The sequence below is a fragment of the Danio rerio genome, chromosome 4 (assembly GCF_052040795.2).
Source record: "Danio rerio strain M-AB ecotype USA chromosome 4, GRCz13ab, whole genome shotgun sequence".
Classification (NCBI taxonomy): domain Eukaryota; kingdom Metazoa; phylum Chordata; class Actinopteri; order Cypriniformes; family Danionidae; genus Danio; species Danio rerio.
Window position 1 is genome coordinate 55,934,522 of NC_141024.2, and position 22,786 is coordinate 55,957,307.

Consider the following 22,786-nt stretch of genomic DNA (forward strand, 5'->3'; position numbering starts at 1 on the left):
CGCACAAAAACTTTGCGTACGCCAGGTTCCAAGCTCAGAATCGCTCACGTTTGGATTTACTAACAATTAACTGAACGTGGGATAATGCGCAGCTCCACGCCAGCTTTTTGGCTGGCGTACGCACATTTTTTGTGCGTGTCTGTTTTATTTTCATTGGCGACTCCTAGAGGCAGTTGTGTTAAAAATTCTCTCTACAAAGTGTCTGAGCCTTGCAATGGCAGCTGTATGAGACAGGTTCATCTAGCAGGTATATAAGGTTTCCATACCATACAGTTGACCAGCTAAACATTAAAGCACAATTTGCAGCGGTCGCCTGTTTTCCCAATATAATCTGAGCTATCTACTGCACGCACATTGCTATAAAGACACTATCTGAAGATGAATTTGCATGCGTGAATCAGAAACATTTCCATTCAATAAATGTGCAAATAAAATATGATGCACAAACTTATTAATGATTCCTACTTGTCTTTTCGTGATAAATAGTTGGCAAAATCTGATATGTAGTGGGGGAAAAAAAAAAGAGTTCATCTGACGCTGGATTCATGAGTTCATGCTCGAACGTGTCAAAACATGATGACATGCGTCTTACGAGCTGCGCCACTGAAACTGTTAAGGGTACTGCAACATTTTACACCTATAAATCACACTATTTCTTTTTAATTCACTCAGTGCGATGTTCAGACCCAACTGTGTTAACCGCATAAACCGCAGCTAAACTCTCCCACTCAATTTTTTTCTTTTGTTGTTAATTCCGGAGAACAAACTTGCAAATAACACCGCTTTTCTCCGGTCTACCACCGAAAAGAGCACCTCCAATTCACATTCTGTTCAAAGTTTCTCTTTTTGCTTGCTTTTGCCTTTGCTTGGTTTTGCCAAAGTAGAGTCATTTGCATATTCATACGGGGGAGGAGGCAGGGAGGGGTTTTGTGCTCATGCATGTTGCGCTCAGTTTCACGTTCATTAGGATGTACAAAAGAATATGCGTGAGATTCGGCGTACGCAGTGTTTCATACATCTGAATTTTTTTTCTGCGTACGCACATTTACAGCTTTGTGTGAACGCAATGTTTTTGTATGATTTCCATGCAAGTCTTAGTACATGAGGCCCCAGGTGTTTCTCACCTGACAAAATAAAAGTCCCCTAATGCTCCATCAGTGTGAATGTGACTGTCAGGCTGGTGAAAGAGACAATAAGAGAGTGGGTTTGTGTTTGTTTTAGTTTATTTACATCATCGTCTACAATATAATATTCAAATGAAGATCAGGTCATTTTCTGTTGCTCTTTATACAATAAAGTTTGATCTATAAGCTGAAGTTTGTGACTGTCAGGGCTGTAGTACTCAAGTCCAGACTTAAGACGTTTCTTTCTATAGTCTAGGACTCGCTAATATTCAAACATTAACTTGGTATAGCAATAGCCATTGGTTGAGCATGTTTGTCTGGAAAACAGGGAACACCATCAGCAGTCAGCATCTTCACAACACAAAGAGATGTGTGATTGTCCAACTGTGTGATGTGGACTATTGCTGTGTTTGTAGATTGTCTGGCTGTATGGTGACAGAGGAAGCCTGTGGTTTTCTGTCTTCAGCTCTGACTTCAAACCCTTCACACCTGAGAGAGCTGGATCTGAGCTACAATCATCCAGGAGATTCAGGAGTCAAGCTGCTCTCTGAACAACTGGAGGATCCAAACTACACACTGGACAAACTCAAGTATGTGGAGCAGCACTGGCCTTTTGCTTTTACACTGAATGGCTTTAAAAAGACACTAGAAAGCTCTTTTGTGATCAGCTTCAGTTTTCTGTGAGGGTTATGGGGTGAGGACAGACAGAAGATATAGCTTGTAGAGTATTACAGTCATGTCTATGAAGAGCAACTCATTGAGTGTGAAATGAATCTCCTCTGTAAATGTTGGAGTGTATTGGCTCAGTTACAGTGACATTAAGCGGGACACACTGTATAGTTTCAGCATTTGAGCTGAGCAGAGAAACTTCTTCCTCCATTTCTGCTGAAGAATCCTACAATATCAGGTCAGGAATAGGGTTGGGGATTGAAGATGGATTCAGATTCTGGAATCAGACACTTGGATTAATGTTCAGACTCTTGTTCTAAAATCAACATCTGGATTCCTCTTCTCTGTGCACACGTGTGTATTTTTCACTTGCTAATCTGTCAGGAACTTGGGCGCTGGCGAGCAGCTTTAATAATCTGAACATAGTTTAGAGATGGACTGCAACATGTGCTCAAAGGCTGTATGTGCTGAAGAACGATGGCAAAGCTAAGTGTGATCACTGTAATAAATGAATGTTGCAGCAGGGTGTCTCCATCAACATGAGCAGTATCTGCGCTCGCTTCACCAACAGCAGAGGAAAAGAACGCACTGTGTTACATTCATTGTGCATCCCGGCTCAACCAACAAGTGTTGTGTGTTTTAGCTCAAGAGTTTGGAGCTTGTAGCTGAGCAGCTCAGTGCTAGCTTTAGCTTAGTGCGGTTTATTCATAAACTAATTTTGAGAGGATCACATACTTATAATCAACACGGCTGGCTCCTTGTTAGCTCGGTAATCAGCCCTATTAGATGATTACAGAAGCATCATAAATAACCTGAGTTTTTACTCCAGTTATCTTCGTCTTGAAGTTCGCTTCCCGCTATAAAACGCTTCAGCATCGCACCATTTAACATATCGATACGGAAGAACAAACAAACAAACAACAACTCCAGCCAGAGCTCCGCTTTCCCTGAGAATTCAGCTGCAGCCACGCCAAAATAGAGCCTGAATTCCCGCAATAACGCCGGCCCACCAGCTCCACCTCTACTTCAAACTGCCTCACGCAAACGCAGTCCACAAGTTCACCTAAACTCTCTAGGCGTCGACGATGCAAAACATTGCAAAAGCCTAACTCACTGCTTCCTAGCGGTGCACCCTCGGTAAAGTATAACACGCTTTTAAGGGGAAGCATCGCGGGAATAACTAATCTCCATCAAAGACTAAACATATTTATGAATCTTTGAAAGACAAGATTCGCGTGATTAGAAGATTCATAAAGAACTCACCCTTCAAGCCCGTCCACAAATCCATAAAGTAAATCACTGCAAAGATCCAGGCAATCTAATCCGTAAACATTAGTCCACGACATATTGATACGTCGATGAATCGCGCTGTTATCACCCAAACTAGTCGCTGGTTTGCCGCAGTTTCTTTCACACAAACACTAGTAATACTGGTAAACAAACTTGGCCTCCGAGCTTTGATTGACACCCCATCGAGCCAATAGCTGAAGGAGAAGTGTCCTCATCCAATGCGCTTTTAAAACTCGATATGGTTCCGCCCTCTCTCGACAATTCATGAATGAACCTGAGTAACAATTCATGAATGAATTCAATGAATGAGCCATAAAAGACTCGTGAATGAACTGAGAAGGATATGCTTGCGAATTAATTAAGTTAAGATTCCTAACATGTATTTAAACAAATTAAGTAAAGCCCATAACAAACATTCCATTCATAGTTTCCACTAAGTAGTAAATTAAGTTAAGAGTTTGATGTTGGGATTTGATATAATAAATAAATTAATTAGCAAATTAATAACAATAAATAATAATAATAATAATAATAAATTAAATTAAAATAATAATAATAATAACAATAAATAAATAAATAAAATACAGCAGTAAATACTTCTGCAGGAGCACACATTGCCTCCATACTGACCCTCTGCAGCAGCAAAAACGCTCCACTGAGCCATACTCACCCATTGCACCTCTAGCTAAGCTCTTATTCACTTCCTCTCTAAATAACACTACTGACAGTATTCAATATTCTTGCGAGAGCATTCATAACTCTCCAATACCGATCACTACTGCACCTATCTAATAGCAGAAGAGCTCCGCTGAGCTACACTCACCATAGCACCACTACAAGTGCAGTGACGCTCTACCTGAGCCCCTATTAACTTTCATCTCCACATATCACTAATGATATTTAACATTTTTGTGGGATCACCCATAATGCTCCAATACTGACTACCACCGCACCTGCAACAGCAGAGATGCTCAGCCAAGCCTTATTCTCCCTGTGCACCACTGCCAGCGCTCCTCCTTTCCTTCCCACTCCCCAACACTGCACAGCAGTTATACATTTTCGGGAAAGCGTACTTGCGATATTGACTTCCACCACACCTCTGCAACAGCAGAGAAGCTGCCGAGCTTCATTTTCCCTCCGCTCCACTGCCGCAGCATTGACGCTCTGCCTGAGCTCACAAAGACTTCCATTTATCATACCACTATTGACACACTCCCCAGCACTACACAACAGTTTAAACACCTCCATAGAAGCGTTTACTCGTTATTATCATCTAGCTCAATTACACGTAACATCCTCTCCAAATGTATACATGCATCAAGCTAAGGCTATCAATTTATCCACACAGCTTGCACTCACGACATCTACCCTCTTGAATACAAGGACAGAAATTTAACTCTGCCTCTTCCTCCCCCCATCTTTTTCAGCGCTCCCAGTTCAGCAAATAATCTCCCCCTAGCTCTCTCCCAAGAGTGCCTGAACCCCGACCCCAACAGGAGCAACACTTTTTTCCCCCAAGGCTACCAGTATAAAATCTTTTCAGTCTTCACTTCCTTCCTGCGTCGAGTTTCTCCGCACCTCCTTCTTCTCCTTTCTAGCGTTGAGTTCCTCTGCACCTCCTTTCCTTCCTTCAAGCGTCGAATGCTTCCGCTCTTTCCTCCATCCCCTCCTTCTTTTCCCCCCAACCTCAACATCTTTTACTCCCTACCCCTTTCCAGCGTCGAGTTTCTCCACTACTTTTCTCTTTTCAGCATCGAGTCGCTCTGCTACCATCTTTACCTTCTAGTGTTGAGTTATTCCGCTACTCTCATCTCTTCAGCCTAAGTATCACCATTCAAGGCCTGACTCCCCCGGAGTCAATTACCCCAACCCCCCCACCCCTCCACAATCGATAACTTTCTTGTTTTCTAGCGTTGAGTTCCTCCGCATCTCCTATTCTATTTTCTATAGCATTGAGTTCCTCCGCACCTCCAACTCCCACAGAGTTACCCCAAAAGCTGCGACTCCCATGGAGTCCCCCCTCCCCTCTCTCTCTCACCCCGGCCAAATACGCATCTTTCCTACCTTCTAGCGTTGACTTCCTCTGCATCTCCTGTCCTATATTCACTAGCGTTGAGTTCCTCCGCATCTCCTTCTCTTCCTTCCAGCGTCGAATGCTTCCGTTCTTTCCTATCCCCCCTCTTACAACTTCTCTCCTCTCTCCACCCTTAACTCCCAATCCCCTTCCAGCGTTGAGTTTCTCCGCTACTTTCTTTCTTCAGTGTTGAGTTTCTCCGCTACTTTACTATTTTCAGCGTTGAGTTCCTCCGCTACTCTTTCTATATTTCAAAAGCATTACTCACCAATTTGACTCCCAAGGAGTCTTCCCACGCTCGGACTTCCCCGGGGTCCCGCTCAGCCCACCACCTACAGGAGTCTCCACCTCTCCCTCTCTTCCCATACTCCTGTAGTAGTCCAATCCTACAGCTCTAACTCCCACGGAGTTGACCCAGAGCTCTGATCCCCATAGGTTTCTTTTCTTTACCTTTCCAGCGTCGAGTTCCTCCGCATCTCATGCCCTCTCCTACCCAGCGTTGAGTTTCTCCGCATCCTCTTTACTTCCTTCCAGCGTCGAATGCTTCTGCTCTTCTCTCCACCCCCTCTACAACCCCTCTTCCCTTCCAACTACATACCCCTTTCCTAGCGTTGAATTTCTCTGCTACTATCCTATTTCTAGCATGAAATCCCTCTGCTACTCTCCTTTCTTCCGTTAGGCTCCCCAACCCTGCCTCCCCGAACCTGACTTCCACGGAGTCCCCAGCCCCTCCTAAGAATCAGTTTCAAATTTTCTCCTGCAGTAACCTATCTCACTCAATTTACATTCAGCAGCCGAATATGGCGCTGACCTCTCGCCTTTTGGGGGGCACTTCAATACGCGGCTGCTGTCCCGAGCTAAAAACCTTTGCTTTTTGGGGAGTTCTAGAGACCTACCTGACCTTGAATTCCCCTCTCGCCCTTCTAACGGGAGGGAGCCCCGGGCTCGAGGATATTACGAGCTCAGGGCTCTCTCCCGGGACAGCATGCCAAATACGCTTTTTTAATTATCAGCTAAGTGTGAACTCTTGAAGTGCGGTTTATTCATAAACTAATTTCGAGAGGATCACGTGCTTATAATCAACACGGCTGGCTCTTTGTTAGCTCCATAATCAGCCCTTTTTCATAAATTACGGAAGCTTTATAAATAACCTTAGTTTTTCACTCCAGTTATCTTTGTCTTGAAGCTGCCCCCCTTTCCACCCCTACATCCTCCCACTTTTTTCTGATCGGGCAACACGGAGGCCCAGTGGCTAGCACTGTTGCCACACAGCAAGTTTACATGTTCTAAACAAGTTTACATGGAGTTTATATGTTCTCCCCGTGTTCGCGTGGGTTTTCCCCGGGTTCCTCCCACCATCCAAAAACATAAACCATAGCCAATTGACTAAAACAAATTATCACCCAATACAACCTTAGTTTACACTTCTCACTGTGACAAGCAGGGGAGTTCTCGAGACCTACATGACCTCGAATTCCCCTCTCGCCTTTCTAACGGGAGGGAGCCCTGGGCTCGAGGATATTATGAGCTCAGGGCTCTCTCCCGGGACAGCATGTCAAATACGCTTTATTAATTATCAGCTAAGTGTGAACTCTTGAATTAAACTAAACAGCTCATTCTCTCCATCTGTGTGTGTTTACAGTCTGGATCATGGAGGACACACGAGGATTACAGCAGGACCACGCAAATGTACGACTATACACACATACACACACGCACATACACACACACACACACACTCACTCGCACACACACACAAGCGCACACACGCACACTCTCACACACACAAACACACTCTCTCACACACACATACACGCACGCACACACTCTCTCTCACACACACAAACTCACTCTCACACGCACACTCGCATGCAAACGCACACATACACACGTACATGCGCACACTCTCACACGCACACACACACAGACACAAACACACACACATGCACATACACACACACTCTCACACACACACATACACACACACTCTCACACACACACACACACTTGCACACACACACTCTTTCTCAGGCACACACACTCTCTCACACGCACGCACGCACACACAGACTCACACACACACACAATCAGACACTCTCTCTTTCTCTCTCACACACAATCAGACACTCTCTTTCTCTCTCTCTCTCAAACACACACAGACACTCACACACTCTCTCTCTCTTTCTCACGCACACACACACACACACACACAGCTGTGGTTATAAATGTGTGTGTTCTTGTGTTCAGATGTCTGTTTCCTCACGCTGGATCCAAACACAGCACACACTCAACTCATTCTGTCTGAGGAGAACAGAGAGGTGAAGATTGTGGAAGAGAATCAGCCATATCCTGATCATCCAGACAGATTTGATCATTATCATCAGGTGTTGTGCAGAGAGAGTGTGTGTGGACGCTGTTACTGGGAGATTGACTGGAGTGGAGATCATGGTGTATTTATATCAGTGTCATATAAGAGCATCAGGAAGAAGGGAAGAGGTGTTGAGTGTGTGTTTGGATATAATGCTCAGTCCTGGAGTTTGATCTGCTCTTCCTCCAGTTTCTCATTCATACACAATCACACTCACACTGATCTCCCAGTGAAGCAGCTCAGCAGGAGAATAGGAGTGTTTGTGGATCACAGTGCAGGAACTCTGATCTTCTACAACATCTATAGAGACACAATGAGCCTCATCCACTCAGTCCAGACCACATTCACTGAGCCGCTCTGCCCTGGGTTTGGGCTTTATTTTGGATCATCAGTGAAACTGAGCTGAAGACTGACCAGAGATTTACCCAAAATCCTCTGCAGGTGTGTGTGTGTGTGTGTGTGCGTGCGTGTGCGCACGCGTGCATGTTCAATGCTGTGTATGTCTGTGTCTGCACATGTGTTCACTGTTGTGTGTGTGTGTGAGAGAGAGAGAGAGAGACTTTTTTGACTTTTTGCAGCCTTTTTATTACCAAATCATTTTAAAACAATCTCACATCAATTTATATACGAGGGAAAGGTATAATAAACGAAAATGTAAAATAAATAATCAAGTCATAAATCTGACATCAGTGTGTCTGAGAACACGAGTTCTTCATCAAGAAAACACTTTCTCACATTTATCACATTATCACAACATCACTGCAGTTCAAAGATGTCCAATGTGCTCATGTGTTTATAAAAAGCATTCTCTGTTACAGTTCGGGATTTGAACATTCACACAATTTCTTGATCTCCTTTTGATCCATTTGTTTTTTTTCTCGTAACATAAATGGCAAATTTTGCAGAACCAACCATCAAATGAATCCACTGACATTGAACTTTTCTCCTCCAGCTATGTTTGTACCCAGGAATAAAATCTCTTTCTGTAAATAACACCTTAAGGAAACCAAACATTTACTCATTCATTTTCTTGTCGGCTTAGTCCCTTTATTAATCTGGGGTCGCCACAGCGGAATGAACCGCCAACTTATCCAGCAAGTTTTTACGCAGCGGATGCCCTTCCAGCAGCAACCCATCTCTGGAAAAGGAAACCAAAGAGAATTTCTAAAACATTAAATAAATAGGAAAGTCTGTAGCGAAGCATAAAACAATGAGAAATTGCCTCTCTCTCTTTCAATATAAAGCAGACACATTTCACTGACATTAGGATTAGGCAGAGCAACAAAAGAACTGACTGCTATGGCCCCATGGAGTATCCTCCATTGAAGATCAGCCGCTCTTTTAGGTAATGCTGGTTAATAAAGGACATTCCATACTGGCTTTGTTCATTCAGTCATTTCTAACTTCTCTCTCCACACAGTATCACTTCTATTTTTACACATTTAGCGTTTGACACTTTAACAATGCTTTTGAACAAAGCTTTTCCTTTTACTGAAAAAAATCTGTTCATCAAGATCCATCTTCAACAAGACACTAGTATAATCTGTACTAGACAATCTGGGGTGATACCAATATCAGGAAAACAATCTTCAGTCTGGAAGCAAACATTTCACACATTATATTCCTCAAGTACATTATTTTCTTGCACATTTAAAAGCTTATTTATTTTACCTAAAAATGTTTAGTAAAGAGTACAGATTTTACCCCTAAAACAGTTGACATTGTGTCCACATCCCTAAAATCAGGGCCTGTATTATTCACAATATGTTTCATTTGTAGAAATGTGTTTTTCTGCAGCATATTCATAAGACCTAGTAAATCTCATCAAAGCATGCTCCACACATGATTGGCTCTTCAAGTAGCTAGTAAAGGGACATTAAATGTTCCATCCATTGATGTTTAAACAAAGACCAAACTTTAAAAAGACTTTGATAAAAAAGTGGGAATTCTTTTCAAATCAAGTTTCCTACAATTCATTAAAAACAAAGTACGGTCCCATTCCATTCATTCTATGCAGAATGCATTTAGCAACAGTTATCCATGCCAATCTTTCAGACCCTAACATGACTTTCTGCAAAAACTGAAGGCGATAAGTCACACATCTACCTGCAAGATGTATTAAGCATTGACCTCTGTCCTCTTTTGCAAGATAAAGAATGCTTTGAGGGATCCAGTGCAACTTGTCCCAAAAAAAATTAACCATCTCTGCTTTTAAATTTTCAATCCACACATGCAAACTTATACCACAATGATGAAGCTGCAAGATTGTTTATGATTAAAATCCTTTAAAATACAACGGAGGAAGCAGCCATTTCCATTATTTAAGCGTCCTGTTAATCTTCCATTCCTGTCCAGTTCTTTTGTATAAATTCCTCACTGCCAAGATGAAAACCAAGATATTTTATCCCATTTATTTGCCATAGCAGTCTTCCTGGTAAAGCAGGACTTCCCTTTTCCCATTTTCCATAATCATCACTTTTTTTTCCAGTTGACTATAGCCGATGAGATCATTTTAAATTCGTCAACGGTCTGTTTTACTAACTTTACATCTTCCGCATTATTTATAAAACCAACAACATCATCAGCAGCGTATGCAGATAAAAGTAAGTAGCTGTTGCATTCTAGTAAAGTCAACCCATTAAGATTTTCAACATAAGTAACAAGGGTTCTAGAGCAAGCACATATAATATTCCAGACATTGCACATTCCTGTTTTAACCCCTGCTGAACTTTAAAGGGGTTACCCAAACCTCCATTACTTTTCATAAACACTCTCAATTCCAGAATACACTGCCTTAATCATATTTATAAAACCAGGATCAAAACCAAAAGCTTGTAATGTGTACCATAAATATGAGTGCTCAACATGGGCAAAAGCCTTCTCTTGGTCTAAAGAAATAAGACCAGTATTGATACCAAATAACTTTGCCACTTCCAAAACATCTCTTACAAGAGTTGTGTTGTCAAAGATGGACCTATACAATATATTTGATCATCATTTATCCCTCGTCCTATTACTTTACTAAATCTCATAGCCATAAATTTTGACAAGATCTTGTATTCTCTACACAACAATGAAACGGGTCTCCAATTTGAGATATTTTGGAGGTCCCCCTTTTATGTAATGTGATGACAGCTCTTCTACAGCTGAGAGGAAGATAACCTTGTCAAACTTTCATTAATTATTTCTAAAAGATCTTCTATAATGGGCCAAAAGGCTTTTTAAAATCAGTAGGTACTCTCATCGATTCCAGGAGATTTTCCATTCTCCATATTCATTAAAACTGTATAAAGTTCTTGTGTGGATAAAGGCAGTTTTAAAAGAGCATTACTTTCTTCATCTATCTTTGGCAACCCTTTAAAATAATTATTGTCGTTCAATACTTCTTCATTAGTAATTTCAGCCATATATAATTTCTTATAAAAACATGTTGCAATGTTTCTTATCTCAGTCGATACTGTTTTTTTCTCTTTTTTGTTTTCAGAAATTAAAGAATAAATTATTCTATTTTGACTATTTTTTTTTTCCAAATCAAAGAAAAATTTGGTTGGAGTGTCTATTTGATTGACGCTCTGAAAGCATGAGTGTACTAATGCCCCTTGTGCTTTTATATCTACAGTAGCAATATTCCCAAAGAAGTTTTCTTTGCAGAAAGAGCTTTCCTCTATCATCATCCGACAAACTATACAGTTCATTGATCTCCTTTTCTAGTTCATTCAAACCTTTTAGTGTTTCTTTCACAACATTTAAAGAGCCCATATTATACATGAAATAGGGTCATATCCTGGTTGTAAGGGTCTCCAACAACAGTCTAATATGCATGCAAGGTCAAAAAACACTTTCATGGTCTTATAATCTGCATTTATTTTTACCTAATTATCCCAGCGACTCCTGTATGAATCGTCCAGTGATTCATTTGTTCCCAAACCCCTCCTTAGCGCGGAGCTAATCTGCGCTGATTGGACCGATGACAGTCTGTCGCGATTGGTCGACTCTCTCAGTCAGAGAGGGAAATGGCCAATAGCTAATCAGCAATTTAAAAAGTAATCACAGTTCATACAAGCTCGATAGTGTAGACGTGGATTTTAGCTGCCACACTATGGCGAGTGGATAGTGCCACGGATAACCGAACGAAGGAGACAGTCGTGTACTCGCCATACCACACACACACAAAAACACACACACACCTCCGGATGACAACGCTTCCGCCCGCACCCGCCAGGTTTTAGCCTGAGAACCCGCTCCGTTTTCTGCCCGCCGCGCCCGGTCCCGCTAGAGCGGAGAACACAACCAAAAATCACCCAGTATACAGTCCAGACAGCCAAGCTGTCTGTATAAACACACACACACACAGCACAAAGCTCGTTCGTTCGTTCGCTCTCTCTCTCTCTCTCTCTCTCTCTCTCTCTCTCTCTCGCTCTCTCTCATACGCGCGCGTGCGCACTAACACACACACAAGCACCACGCAGACTCTCTCTTTCTAATTCGCATAGCAAAATCCGTGATATTGCTAGACAGCCCGCTCCCAAATTAAACCCGTTACCGACCGCTCCCGCGATTTATTCCCGCGGCTGTCCCCGCGCCAGATTTCTGTGGCGCGGGAATAAATTTCCGTATAAATCGCGGGAGCAGAACTCTAGCACGGAGCTCCATAAACAAACGCGTCGCGTTTTTAACGTGACTTTGCACGCGATAAGATAAAATATCCAGTTAACCTGATACAGTACACGCGGTTACAAGTAACAAATCACAACTAAATACATTTGCAAGCTAGAGTAAACGAGGCAACAACTTTAACCGCACGTACTTACACTTGAGAAATGGAAGAAACCCATCCTGATGTCCATCAGTTACTCTTTACTGATCCTTCCTTTAACAAACTCAGATGAAGTATTCTTTGTAGCATGTAGCTTCCAGAAGTTTCCAACTGCTTGGTTATAATGCTGAGGTTTCATCTTTGGGTAGAGACTCAATATATCCATCTGCAGTGTGACTTCAATCAACCGGCATGTTTGTGTGCGTGTGTTTGTGGGTGTGCGTGTGTTTGTGGGTGTGTGTGTGTGTCTGGGTTTCTGCGTCAGAGGGCGGGGCCTCAGGTTTGAAATCTCCCGGGTTTGCGCGTGCACGTGAATAACTTGGTTTCGTTCGTACGTCATGGCGAAACACCTAATGAGTCGGTATCAAGGCGACTCGTTTGAAGCACTATGAGTCGACTCTTTTATAGATGAATCAACCGTTTTAAACACTGTATTCTTACAGATTTAAGCCTTAGCTGGATACTTCACTTCACTTAGAGCTGTGTTACACACTACATGGAGGGGAATTTTCAAAAACCCATAATATGGGCTCTTTAATGTATACTGTTGAGAAAAAAATTCTTTATTTGTATCTTCCCACAATCCCACCATGGTTATAAAGAGCTTTATAAAATTTTTCTTGCTTAAAAACATCCCAAAAATAAATAAAAGAATCGTTAAAATTTTTATCACTTATTAACGAAGCGTTAAAATGCCAAAAAGCACTATTTGACTTTCGTTATTAATTTATACAGAACAAATATCTGCACTGTTGTCAGAAGATCCAACAGGTTTGATCATTCAGGACTTAAAAACACTAAAATGATGTCTAAAACTATCAAATTTATCCAATTGTGCCAAAGATAAAGAATTATCTTTACACAGGGTCCCCACAGGTCCTTAAAAATTCTTGGAACGTCTGAAATAGTCTTGAGTTCTGTAATTGTCTATAAGGAGGTCTTAAATTTCATGTGGGATATTAAATTTCATGTCCGACTCATCATTTTTATTTATTTTTTCCACCGCAATTTGACCAGCGCAACATTTGGGGGCAGCACTTGGTGGATGCAACCTGCATTATTACATAGGTGACATATAAGTAACTGATTGATGAATGCGTTGCGTTGATGGTTCGCCACCACAGCATTTTGCGAAATCGCAAGCATGGGAAAATGTTTGTTTGATGACAATTGGTTGGAGGACAAAAAGTATCAGGGGTGGCAGAAGAAAACAGCCAGTAATCATAAAGGGAGGTGTGCTTTATGTAAAAAGAAGATAAAACTGGGGACAATGGGCCGCAAAGCGCTTGATTCACACATGACAGCAGAGAAGCACAAGAAGTATGTGTCGTCGCAGGCAAGTAGTTTGCCCATAATTATGTTCTCATCGAGCACTTCGACCTCTCACCCTTCCACAAGGCTGTCCACTTCAAGCAATGCCTTCAGCAGCTTTGCGAATGTAGCTACACATAAGGCCAAAATACTGTGGGTATTTCAAACCGTAAGCCGCCACCACTCGTACACCTCACATGAGGACATCCACCTAGTTTTTCAAGCAATTTTCCCTGACTCAGAGTGTGCGAGTACATTCGAATGTGGAAGGGACAAAACAGCCTATTTAGCACGATTTGGTGTTGCCCCATACCTAATGAAGAAACTAATTTCACGTACAAACGAGGACGCTTTCATCATAATGTTTGATGAGTCCATGAACACAGCAACAAAAACCAAACAGTTGGACTTGCACTCCAGACATTGATCGACTGACGAGACCGGCACCCCGATTGTCAGGACTCTCAAAGTAACGATGGGGCGATTTTTTTCGATTAATTTGTATTTACGTTATTAAGGCGATTTTATATTAAATCAAGGTATCACGATTTTTTTAAATAAAACATTAGATCCATTATAATTGCACCAATGCACTTTGGTCCACTCTCTGTTTTACTATGGCTGACTGCCTGTCTGGGTTTCAATCATGGTAGTGACGGACTGAACACAAAGACTGGACGGTCTAATTTAACCCAATGCATGAAGTTGTAGACATGCATCGCAGAGCTGCTGCGAATACAACAAATACAAGCATTTAAGTGTCTTAAGTTGTGTATTTTTTTTTTGTTAATTCCCTTTGCATCAAACGCGCTTTGGTCCACTCTCTCATGCCACTCCAGCGCTGCCTGATGAGGGGATTTACATTCAGAATAATGCAACAAGTAAAATCCTACATGACTTCATGCTGTACTAAGTCACGTCTGTGTGGATTGTCAAGACATATTCCCTTATCAAGTCGATAAACTCGATCTCTTGAAGGACGTAAAACCCTGCCATGGGAAACAACGCACAGATCTTAGTTAGAACCGCGCTGATCTTAGTTTGGTTTGAACATGAGCAGAGGTTAGCAGCTGTATGAAAAGTGAAAATACCCACCCCCATGACGTCATTAGCAGATCTAGTTGAAACCCTGTCAGGCAGTCAGCCAGCATAATACAGAGAGTGGTGCAAAGCACATCAAATGATCGGTATTTAAAAGGGTAATTGTCCTGATTTGTTCCCCTACATTTGGCCCATCTAATGTTTAATGTAAATTCAGATACAGCCATTCTTAATAGTTCTTCTCTTAAATATTCTCTTTCCCTTTCATATATAGCTACTACACCAAAACAACACATGCTCCACCGGTTCCCCTACTAAACATGAGTCACATAAACCTGTGTTGTGTTTTCCAATAATATGTAATGTATCATTGAGATTGGAATGATCTGTTGGTAAATATGTTAGTATGACTTGTTCTTTTCTGCAGATGTAATGGCTGATCTTACTTTTCTTCACAGTTTTTTTGTACTTTATAATAATGCTGTTCTGACTGACAAGAATCTCAACATTTCTGCCATTTCCTATTGCATGTTTCTAAAATCAGGTGTTTCTCTACTGTGTAATGTTTAAATTTGGTTCATTTATTTTTATTGATTCTTTAGCCAGTTTATCTGCTTCTACATTTCCTTGTATTTCGGTTATCCTTTTTGCCTTCCTAACTTCAAATTCTGGGATGTATATTGCAGTTTACAACTACTGGTGCGATTTTTTTTTTCAATATTGCTTCAACACTTGCTTCGTATTTAAAATTTCCCAGCTTTCCTTAAGCAGTTCTAATCCAGGATGATCACTTTTTGTGCTGAGATTGTAAAATTGGGATCAGATCGCAGGCTCGTGAGAACGAGGGCGAGATCCCAAGAGGGCATGAGAGGGGGGCGAGTTGGATTAATTCGCCTAGCACCTCTGAGGAACCGGACGATGAGGTTATGCTTTCCCACGGTGCCGCCAGCCACCGCAGCATGGTGAGCGGAGATGGCAGCAACGTAAACCTTGAGAGTGGAGGGCGACAGCCTGCTATCCAGCTTCTCTTGAAGGAAAGAGAGCACAACACTGATCTGGCAAGATCGGGGGTCTTCTTTGCGAGAGACACACCATTCAGTGAATAGACTCCACTTCAGGGCGTAGGCGCGCCTCGTGGTGGGGGCTCTAGCCTGAGTGATGGTATCAACCACCGCAGACGGCAGGTTACCTAAGGGCCTACTCACACTATGCCATCCGTACCGTGCCCAGGCCTGTTTCCCGGATCGTTTGAGAAGTGTGAGTGCGCTGAATCGGGCTCAAGCACGGTTCACTTGGCCGGCCCTGGCCCGGTTGGAAGAGGTGTGCCTGAGCGCGGTTCACTTGGGCTTTGAAACTGAAAGCGATACGTGACTTTTAAGGGGCTGTTTCATATGGATTTATTATTCATTCTTACTGTTCAGTGATCGCAAACTGCCGTAGTTTATTAAAGACGAGAACTCCTCACAGCATGACAGCTGCGCGCCTTCAGCAGACCTCCTCATTCCTGCAGCACGAGAGCTTAATGATTGTTTATGAGCGCCAAAAGTGGCGGATCTGACGGTGAAATTTCTGACTGCGTGTCACCGCATCCCTAAGGACTGTTTGGCGAAATATTTGACTGCATATCACTGCGTAACAAACGACTGAAATGATATAACTAGAAAAATCTCCACTGTGCTACTGGGTGAGAGTGTATGGCAAGCCGTTTTAGCATTTAAACCTTGTTCTGACTATCCATAAATATATTTAGAGATATCTCTAATTATATTTTGACTAGTCATAATTATAATTCGCTTAGTCAGATTGGAGATATCTGCAAATATATTATGACTGACTAGTCAGATTCCTCCATTGACTTCCATTGAAAAATATTTGCAGATATCTCTAAATGAGTTTTGACTAGTCACAATTGTAATTAGAGATATCTCCAAATGATTTTTGACCAGTCAAAAATCCAATTCAAGATATCTACAACTGTAATTTGAATATTAGTAAATTAATTAGAGATATCTTCAAATATATTTGTAAATATCTCTAAATATGTCGAATTAAAGATATCTCCAAATGTATTATGACTAGTAAAAACTCAGAGATATCTCTAATTACAATTGTTACTAGTCAAAATTCATTTGGAGATATCTCTAATTACAATTGTGACTAATCAAAACTCATTTAGAGATATCTGCAAATATTTTTCAATGGAAGTCAATGGAGGAATATGACTAGTCATAATATATTTGCAGATATCGCCAATCTGATTTCATACTAGTACAATTCTAATTGCAGATATCTCTAATTGTCATTCTGAGAAGTGGAATTATAATTATGACTAGTCAAAATATAATTAGAGATATCTCTAAATATATTTATGGAGTCAGAACAAAGATTTAAATGCTAAAAAGGCTTGCCATAGAGAGCGCTTCTCACAAAACAGAGCAGCAGCGACGACGTAAGCGTGCCGAGGCCCGATATGGTGTGAGCGCGGGCCGTCGGGGGAGACGGGAGGGGGGACAAGCGTGCTTTGGCCCGGTTCGAGGCAATTGTACCTAGTATGAGTACGGCCTAAGTCTTCCTCGCGTCTAGGGACCACACGTGGAGGTTCCAGAGATCGGGGCGAGGGTGCCAGATGGTGCCTTGTCCCTGAGAAAGTAGGTTCTCTCTCAAAGGGATCTGCCAGGGGAGGGCCGTTGCGAGGAGGGAGAGCTCTGATATCCAGGTCCGGTTGGGCCAGAGGGGCGCAACTAACAGAACCTGCTCCTCGTCCTCCCTGACCTTGCACAGTAACTGCGCGATCAGGCTCACTGGGGGAAACGCATACTTGCGTATGCCCGAGGCCAGCTGTGGGCCAGTGCATCCGTGTCGAGAGTGCCCTCGGTCAGGGAATAAAACAACTGGCAATGAGCGTTCTCTGGGGAGGCAAACAGATCGATCTGGGCCTCCCTGAATCGCACCCATATCAGCTGTACAGACTCGGGGTGGAATCTACATTCTCCAGAGTGAATCTGGTGCCGTGAGAGAGCGTCCGCTGCACGGTTGAGCATACCTAGGATGTGAATGGCGCGCAGCAACTTCAGCCGCGGGTGACTCCAGAGGAGCAGACTGCGGGCGAGCTGAGACATGCGGCGAGAGTGCATACCCCCCATGCAGTTGATATACGCTGCCGCCGCCGTACTGTCCGTCCTGACCAGCATGTGTTGCTGCTCCAGCACCGGAGAAAAACGGCGGAGAGCAAGGAACACTGCCAACAGCTCTAGGCGATTGATATGCCAATGCAGCTGGGCACCTACCCACAGGCCCGCAGCTGCATGCCCGCGACACACGGCTCCCCAGCCTGCGGCGCAGCCTTATGGCGTCACACACCACGCCAAAATAGAAGTCTTTTCTGTTCAGCTTTTTTTTGCCACTTACTGTTGCAGTCAGGACATGATAATTTTCTCCCTCGTTTTTCACTTCACACAACATATCTGCTATCTCTCTCACTACAGAGACATTCAGTATTTGAAGTGGATCAAAACTTTTCATCCAAACATTTTAACACAATTTTTTAACACAACATTCAAACACAAAAAAAACTTGTTTAATCCACTAAGTCTTTTTTTTTTTTTTTTTGCAAAAAGTTTACATCCCAAAACAGGGAACAGTCAACATCGCAAGGCATATTTACTATTAAAATAAATAAAATACATAAAAATTGTTACATTTACATTTACATTACATTTAGTCATTTAGCAGACGCTTTTATCTAAAGCGACTTACAAATAAGGACAAGGAAGCAATTTACACAACTAAGAGCAACAATGAGTAAGTGCTATAGGCAAGTTTCAGGTCTGTAAAGTCTAAGAAGGAAAGTATTAGTAGTATTAGTATTTTTTTTTTGGGTACAGTTAGTGTGATATTCAGAGAGGCAATTGCAGATTAGGAAGTGAAGTGGAGACTAAATAGTTGAGTTTTTAGTCGTTTCTTGAAAATAGCTAGTGACTCTGCTGTTCTGATGCAGTTAGGGAGTTCATTCCACCAACTGGGCAGATTGAGCGTGAGCGTTCGCGAAAGTGATTTCTTCCCTCTTTGGGATGGAACCACAAGGCGACGTTCATTCACAGAACGCAAGTTTCTGGAGGGCACATAGATCTGCAGAAGTGAGAGCAGATAGGAAGGAGCAAGGCCAGAAGTCACTTTGTAGGCAAACATCAGAGCTTTGAATTTGATGCGAGCAGCAACTGGCAGCCAGTGCAAACGGACTAGCAGCGGAGTGACGTGCTCGTTTAGGTTCATTGAAGACCACTCGTGCTGCTGCGTTCTGGAGCAGTTGAAGAGGCTTGATAGAGTTAGCTGGAAGCCCAGCTAGTAGAGAGTTGCAGTAATCCAGTTTGGAGAGAACAAGAGCTTGAACAAGGAGTTGAGCTGCATGTTCAGATAGGAAGGGTCGGATCTTTCTGATGTTATAGAGTGCGAATCTGCACGATCGAGCAGTTCTAGAAATGTGGTCAGAGAAGTTTAGTTGGTCATCAATCGTTACTCCAAGGCTTTTCACCATTTTGGATGCAGTAATGGTTGCCCCATCCATCTCGATTGAAAAGTTTTGGTGAAGGGTCGAGTTGGCAGAAACTGCAAGCATTTCCGTTTTTGCGAGGTTCAGCTGAAGATGATGATCTTTCATCCAGTGTGAAATATCCAACAGGCAGGCTGAGATGCGAGCTGGAACCGAGGGATCATCAGGATGAAAAGAGAGGTATAGCTGGGTATCATCAGCATAGCAGTGGTAGGAGAATCCATGTCTATGGATGACTGGTCCTAGAGATGATGTGTAGATGGAGAAGAGAAGTGGCCCAAGAACAGAGCCTTGAGGACTTGATATATATCTAATAGTTTTCTACTGTTATTAATTTAAAAACTTACATCTCTGCATTCCCTTGCGAACACTGAATCACCATAGCAACGGTAAACACAAGCTAACAGACAAGAGAGATTTGTTATTGTTTGTAAATCTGATCTGCTATAGTGTAAGGCACGATGATGTTATTCTAAAGCACTATTCCCTTGAATGCTGTTTAATACTCGATTATGAATTATTTATATAAATAAATAATTTTAATATATATTATTTAATCGAGTATTCTGCCAATGTTTTTTTTTTCATATTTATAAGGGTGTTTCTATTTGCTCTATTGCTGTGTACTACCCACTAGTAACCTGGGTTACAACTGACTATATATAAATCAGTTGACATTATTAAGGCATTTATTGGGTACAATTGCTACTTTTTTACTGTCATTCATTGTGTTTTGGTCATTATCAATGCACTGTCACTTTAATTGAGCGTGAGCAGCACGTCAAAAATAGACCCGGCGCCAAAACTATCGCTGCACTGCTGCTTCAGCGACGCTCACGCCTCGCTCTGACGCGCTGCTGTTGCGTGCAGTATGAAAGCTCTAATCTGTTAACATGGACGCCGAAAAAACACGCGCTGCTGGCGCTTGCGGTTTGAAACAGCCGTTAGTCTTAACACTAAAAGAAAAAAACTGTGGATACGATACTTCCAAACGCAGTTTCATCTAAGACAGTGGGGGGAAGCAAAATTTACTATGCTTTCAACTCAGTTACTTTGCACATGCATAAAGAGGCTCTTGTATGACAAATCCAAAAGGTGTGATCTTAACAATAGGTGGCGGTCACTTTTGCCCTAAACCACAGGTTGCCTTCGAGTCATTCCTTAAGTCCACTCGGCCTTGCACCGTTTTATAATCTTCCTTATTTAAAACAGCTCAATTAAGTCATCGGCTTCATTCTAGAGTACCCCTAGTATCTGAGCCTGCACTGCGCAATGAAAGAAAGAAGCAAAACGGGATGGACAGATGCCTAAAATGTTAGAAACGCACCACACCTTAAGTCAGTGAAGAAAAGGGGCAAAGCTTGACACTCTTGTGGGACTCGAACCTACAACCTTTGAATGGCTCAGCTCACAGCCTAGAGGTCCAATGCGCTATCCATTGCACCACAGAGACTGCGCTAAAAAGCACTTTTTGGGACTCTCTGGCCCATGAAAGAACAGCCAACTGCAGAAAAAGCACTGCTGGGATTTGAACTCAGGATCTCCTGTTTACTAGACAGGCGCTTTGACCAACTAAGCCACAGGGTCAAATGATGTTGACAAGGGCTAATTGTTTAATCGAAAAAAGAAAAAAAAACTAACAATGGTAGCGCTGCATGTGTGAATGTCTGGACTTGAAATATTAAAGTCCAATTGGTTAGGCATTACCACATTATGCTATATAAAGCCATCGTCCAAAGTCCTCTTAAACGTGTAGCGTTCTTAAGGATTTGAGTTTTGTTTAGAAACCAACTGCTAAACATCCCGCTGCGTAAACACTCGTAACTCTTAAGAAAAAGCAACGCTGGCACATGTACATTAGGCACTGCTGGGACTTGAACCCAGGATCGCCTGTTTACGAGACAGGCTCTTTGACCAACTAAGCCACAGCACCAAAGCTGAAAAGAAGGCAAGACGGTTTTGCACACAGAGACTAAAAAAAGACAGCAAGTCTAAAATGGCAATCAAAGAGGTTGTTTAAGTCTATTTGTCGCACTATTCATTAGGCCTCAAAGCTATACAATTTTATTATGCATTCTGGTAAGCTCTATAAAACTAGCGCATTCACCACCTGGATCAATTTAGCCCAGGATCAATCAAGCCCAGGATCTCCTGTTTACAAGAGAGGCGCTTTGACCAGCTAAGCCACAGCACCACAATGAATGACTGTAAGAGACATTTGCCCGATAACAAAAAACGAAGAACAAACCAATACACAACGAAAACCAGCATGTCAGGATGCAGAAAATGCCGACAAGATGGACGTGGTCTTTTAGAGTCCGGATGATTATGTCTCAAACCTGACCAGTAACCTGGCCTCTGTTCAAGATCAAAGCAAAAAATGCATTGATTTATTTTTATTTAATCTACCCATAATCATGTGTCAAGTGTTTTTTGGAATCTCCAGTTTCATTACATCCAAACCCAGATTCAGCTTGGAAAATGGAAATCTGAGGGAAAGGTGCAATTTGGATTTGAACCTAGGACCTGCTGTTCCCAAGACAGGTGCTCTGGCCAACTTAGTCTTAACACTAAAAGAAAAAACCTCTGGATACGATACTTCCAAACGCAGTTTCATCTAAGACAGTGGGGGAAAAGCAAAATTTACTATGCTTTCTACTTAGTTACTTTGCACATGCATAAAGAGGCTCTTGTACGACGATTCCAAAAGGCGTGATCTCAACAATAGGTGGTAGACACTTTTGCCCAAAACCACAGGTTGCCTTTGAGTCATTCCTTAAGCTTACTTGGCCCTACACCGTTTTCTAATCTCCCTTATTTAAAACAGCTCAATTAAGTCATCGGCTTCATTGTAGAGTACCCCTAGTATCTGAGCCTGCACTGCGCAATGAAATTAAAAAGCAGAACAGGATGGACAGATGCCAAAAATGTTGGAAATGCACCACTCCTAAGTCAGTGAAGAAAAAGCTTGCAACGCTGGTGGGACTTGAACTCAAAACCTTTAAATGACTCAGTTCACAGCCAAGAAGTCCAATGCGCTATCCATTATCTTAGATTAAATGATTTCCATTTTCCGAGCTGACATAGGGTTTGGATGTAATGAAACTGGATATTCCAAAAAACACTTAACACATGATTAAGGGTAGATTAAATAAAAATAAAATAATGCATTTTTTTGCTTTGATCTTGAACAGAGGCCATGTTACCGGTCAGGTTTGAGACATGATCATCCAGACTCTAAAAGACCACGTCCGTCTTGTCAGCATTTTCTGCATCCTGACATGCTGGTTTTTGTTGTGTATTTATTTCTTCTTCGATTTTTGTTATCGGGCAAATGTCTCTTACAATTAATTTTTGTGGCGCTGTGACTTAGCTGGTCAAAATGCCTTGTAAACAGGAGATCCTGGGCTCAAATCCCAGCAGCGCCTTAGTTCATGTGGTGCATGTGCTTTTTTTTATAGAGATTAACGAAATTAATTATAAAACTGTATAGCTTTGAGGCATAATGGATAGTGCGACAAAATGAGTTACATTTGAGAGCTCA

At 42.1% G+C, this 22,786-nt stretch overlaps 2 protein-coding genes and 1 non-coding gene across 3 annotated transcripts in view; 1 reads left to right on the forward strand and 2 right to left on the reverse strand.

Moving 5' to 3' along the window:
• Window positions 1-8,903, forward strand: part of LOC137491402 (NACHT, LRR and PYD domains-containing protein 3-like) — a 35,921-nt gene extending 27,018 nt beyond the window's left edge. The window contains exons 7-9 of the mRNA NM_001444972.1: window positions 1,541-1,714; window positions 6,800-6,846; window positions 7,405-8,903. Coding sequence (NP_001431901.1) covers window positions 1,541-1,714; window positions 6,800-6,846; window positions 7,405-7,931 — 748 coding nt within the window. The 3' untranslated portion in view covers window positions 7,932-8,903. The remainder of the gene's footprint in view (window positions 1-1,540; window positions 1,715-6,799; window positions 6,847-7,404) is intronic.
• The window catches only part of LOC108183562 (NLR family CARD domain-containing protein 3-like), a 163,471-nt gene that overhangs the window by 8,662 nt on the left and 132,023 nt on the right, over window positions 1-22,786 (reverse strand). The window lies entirely within an intron of this gene.
• Window positions 21,102-21,175, reverse strand: trnat-cgu (transfer RNA threonine (anticodon CGU)). The gene has a single exon. It is a non-coding gene; the product is annotated as a tRNA-Thr (tRNA).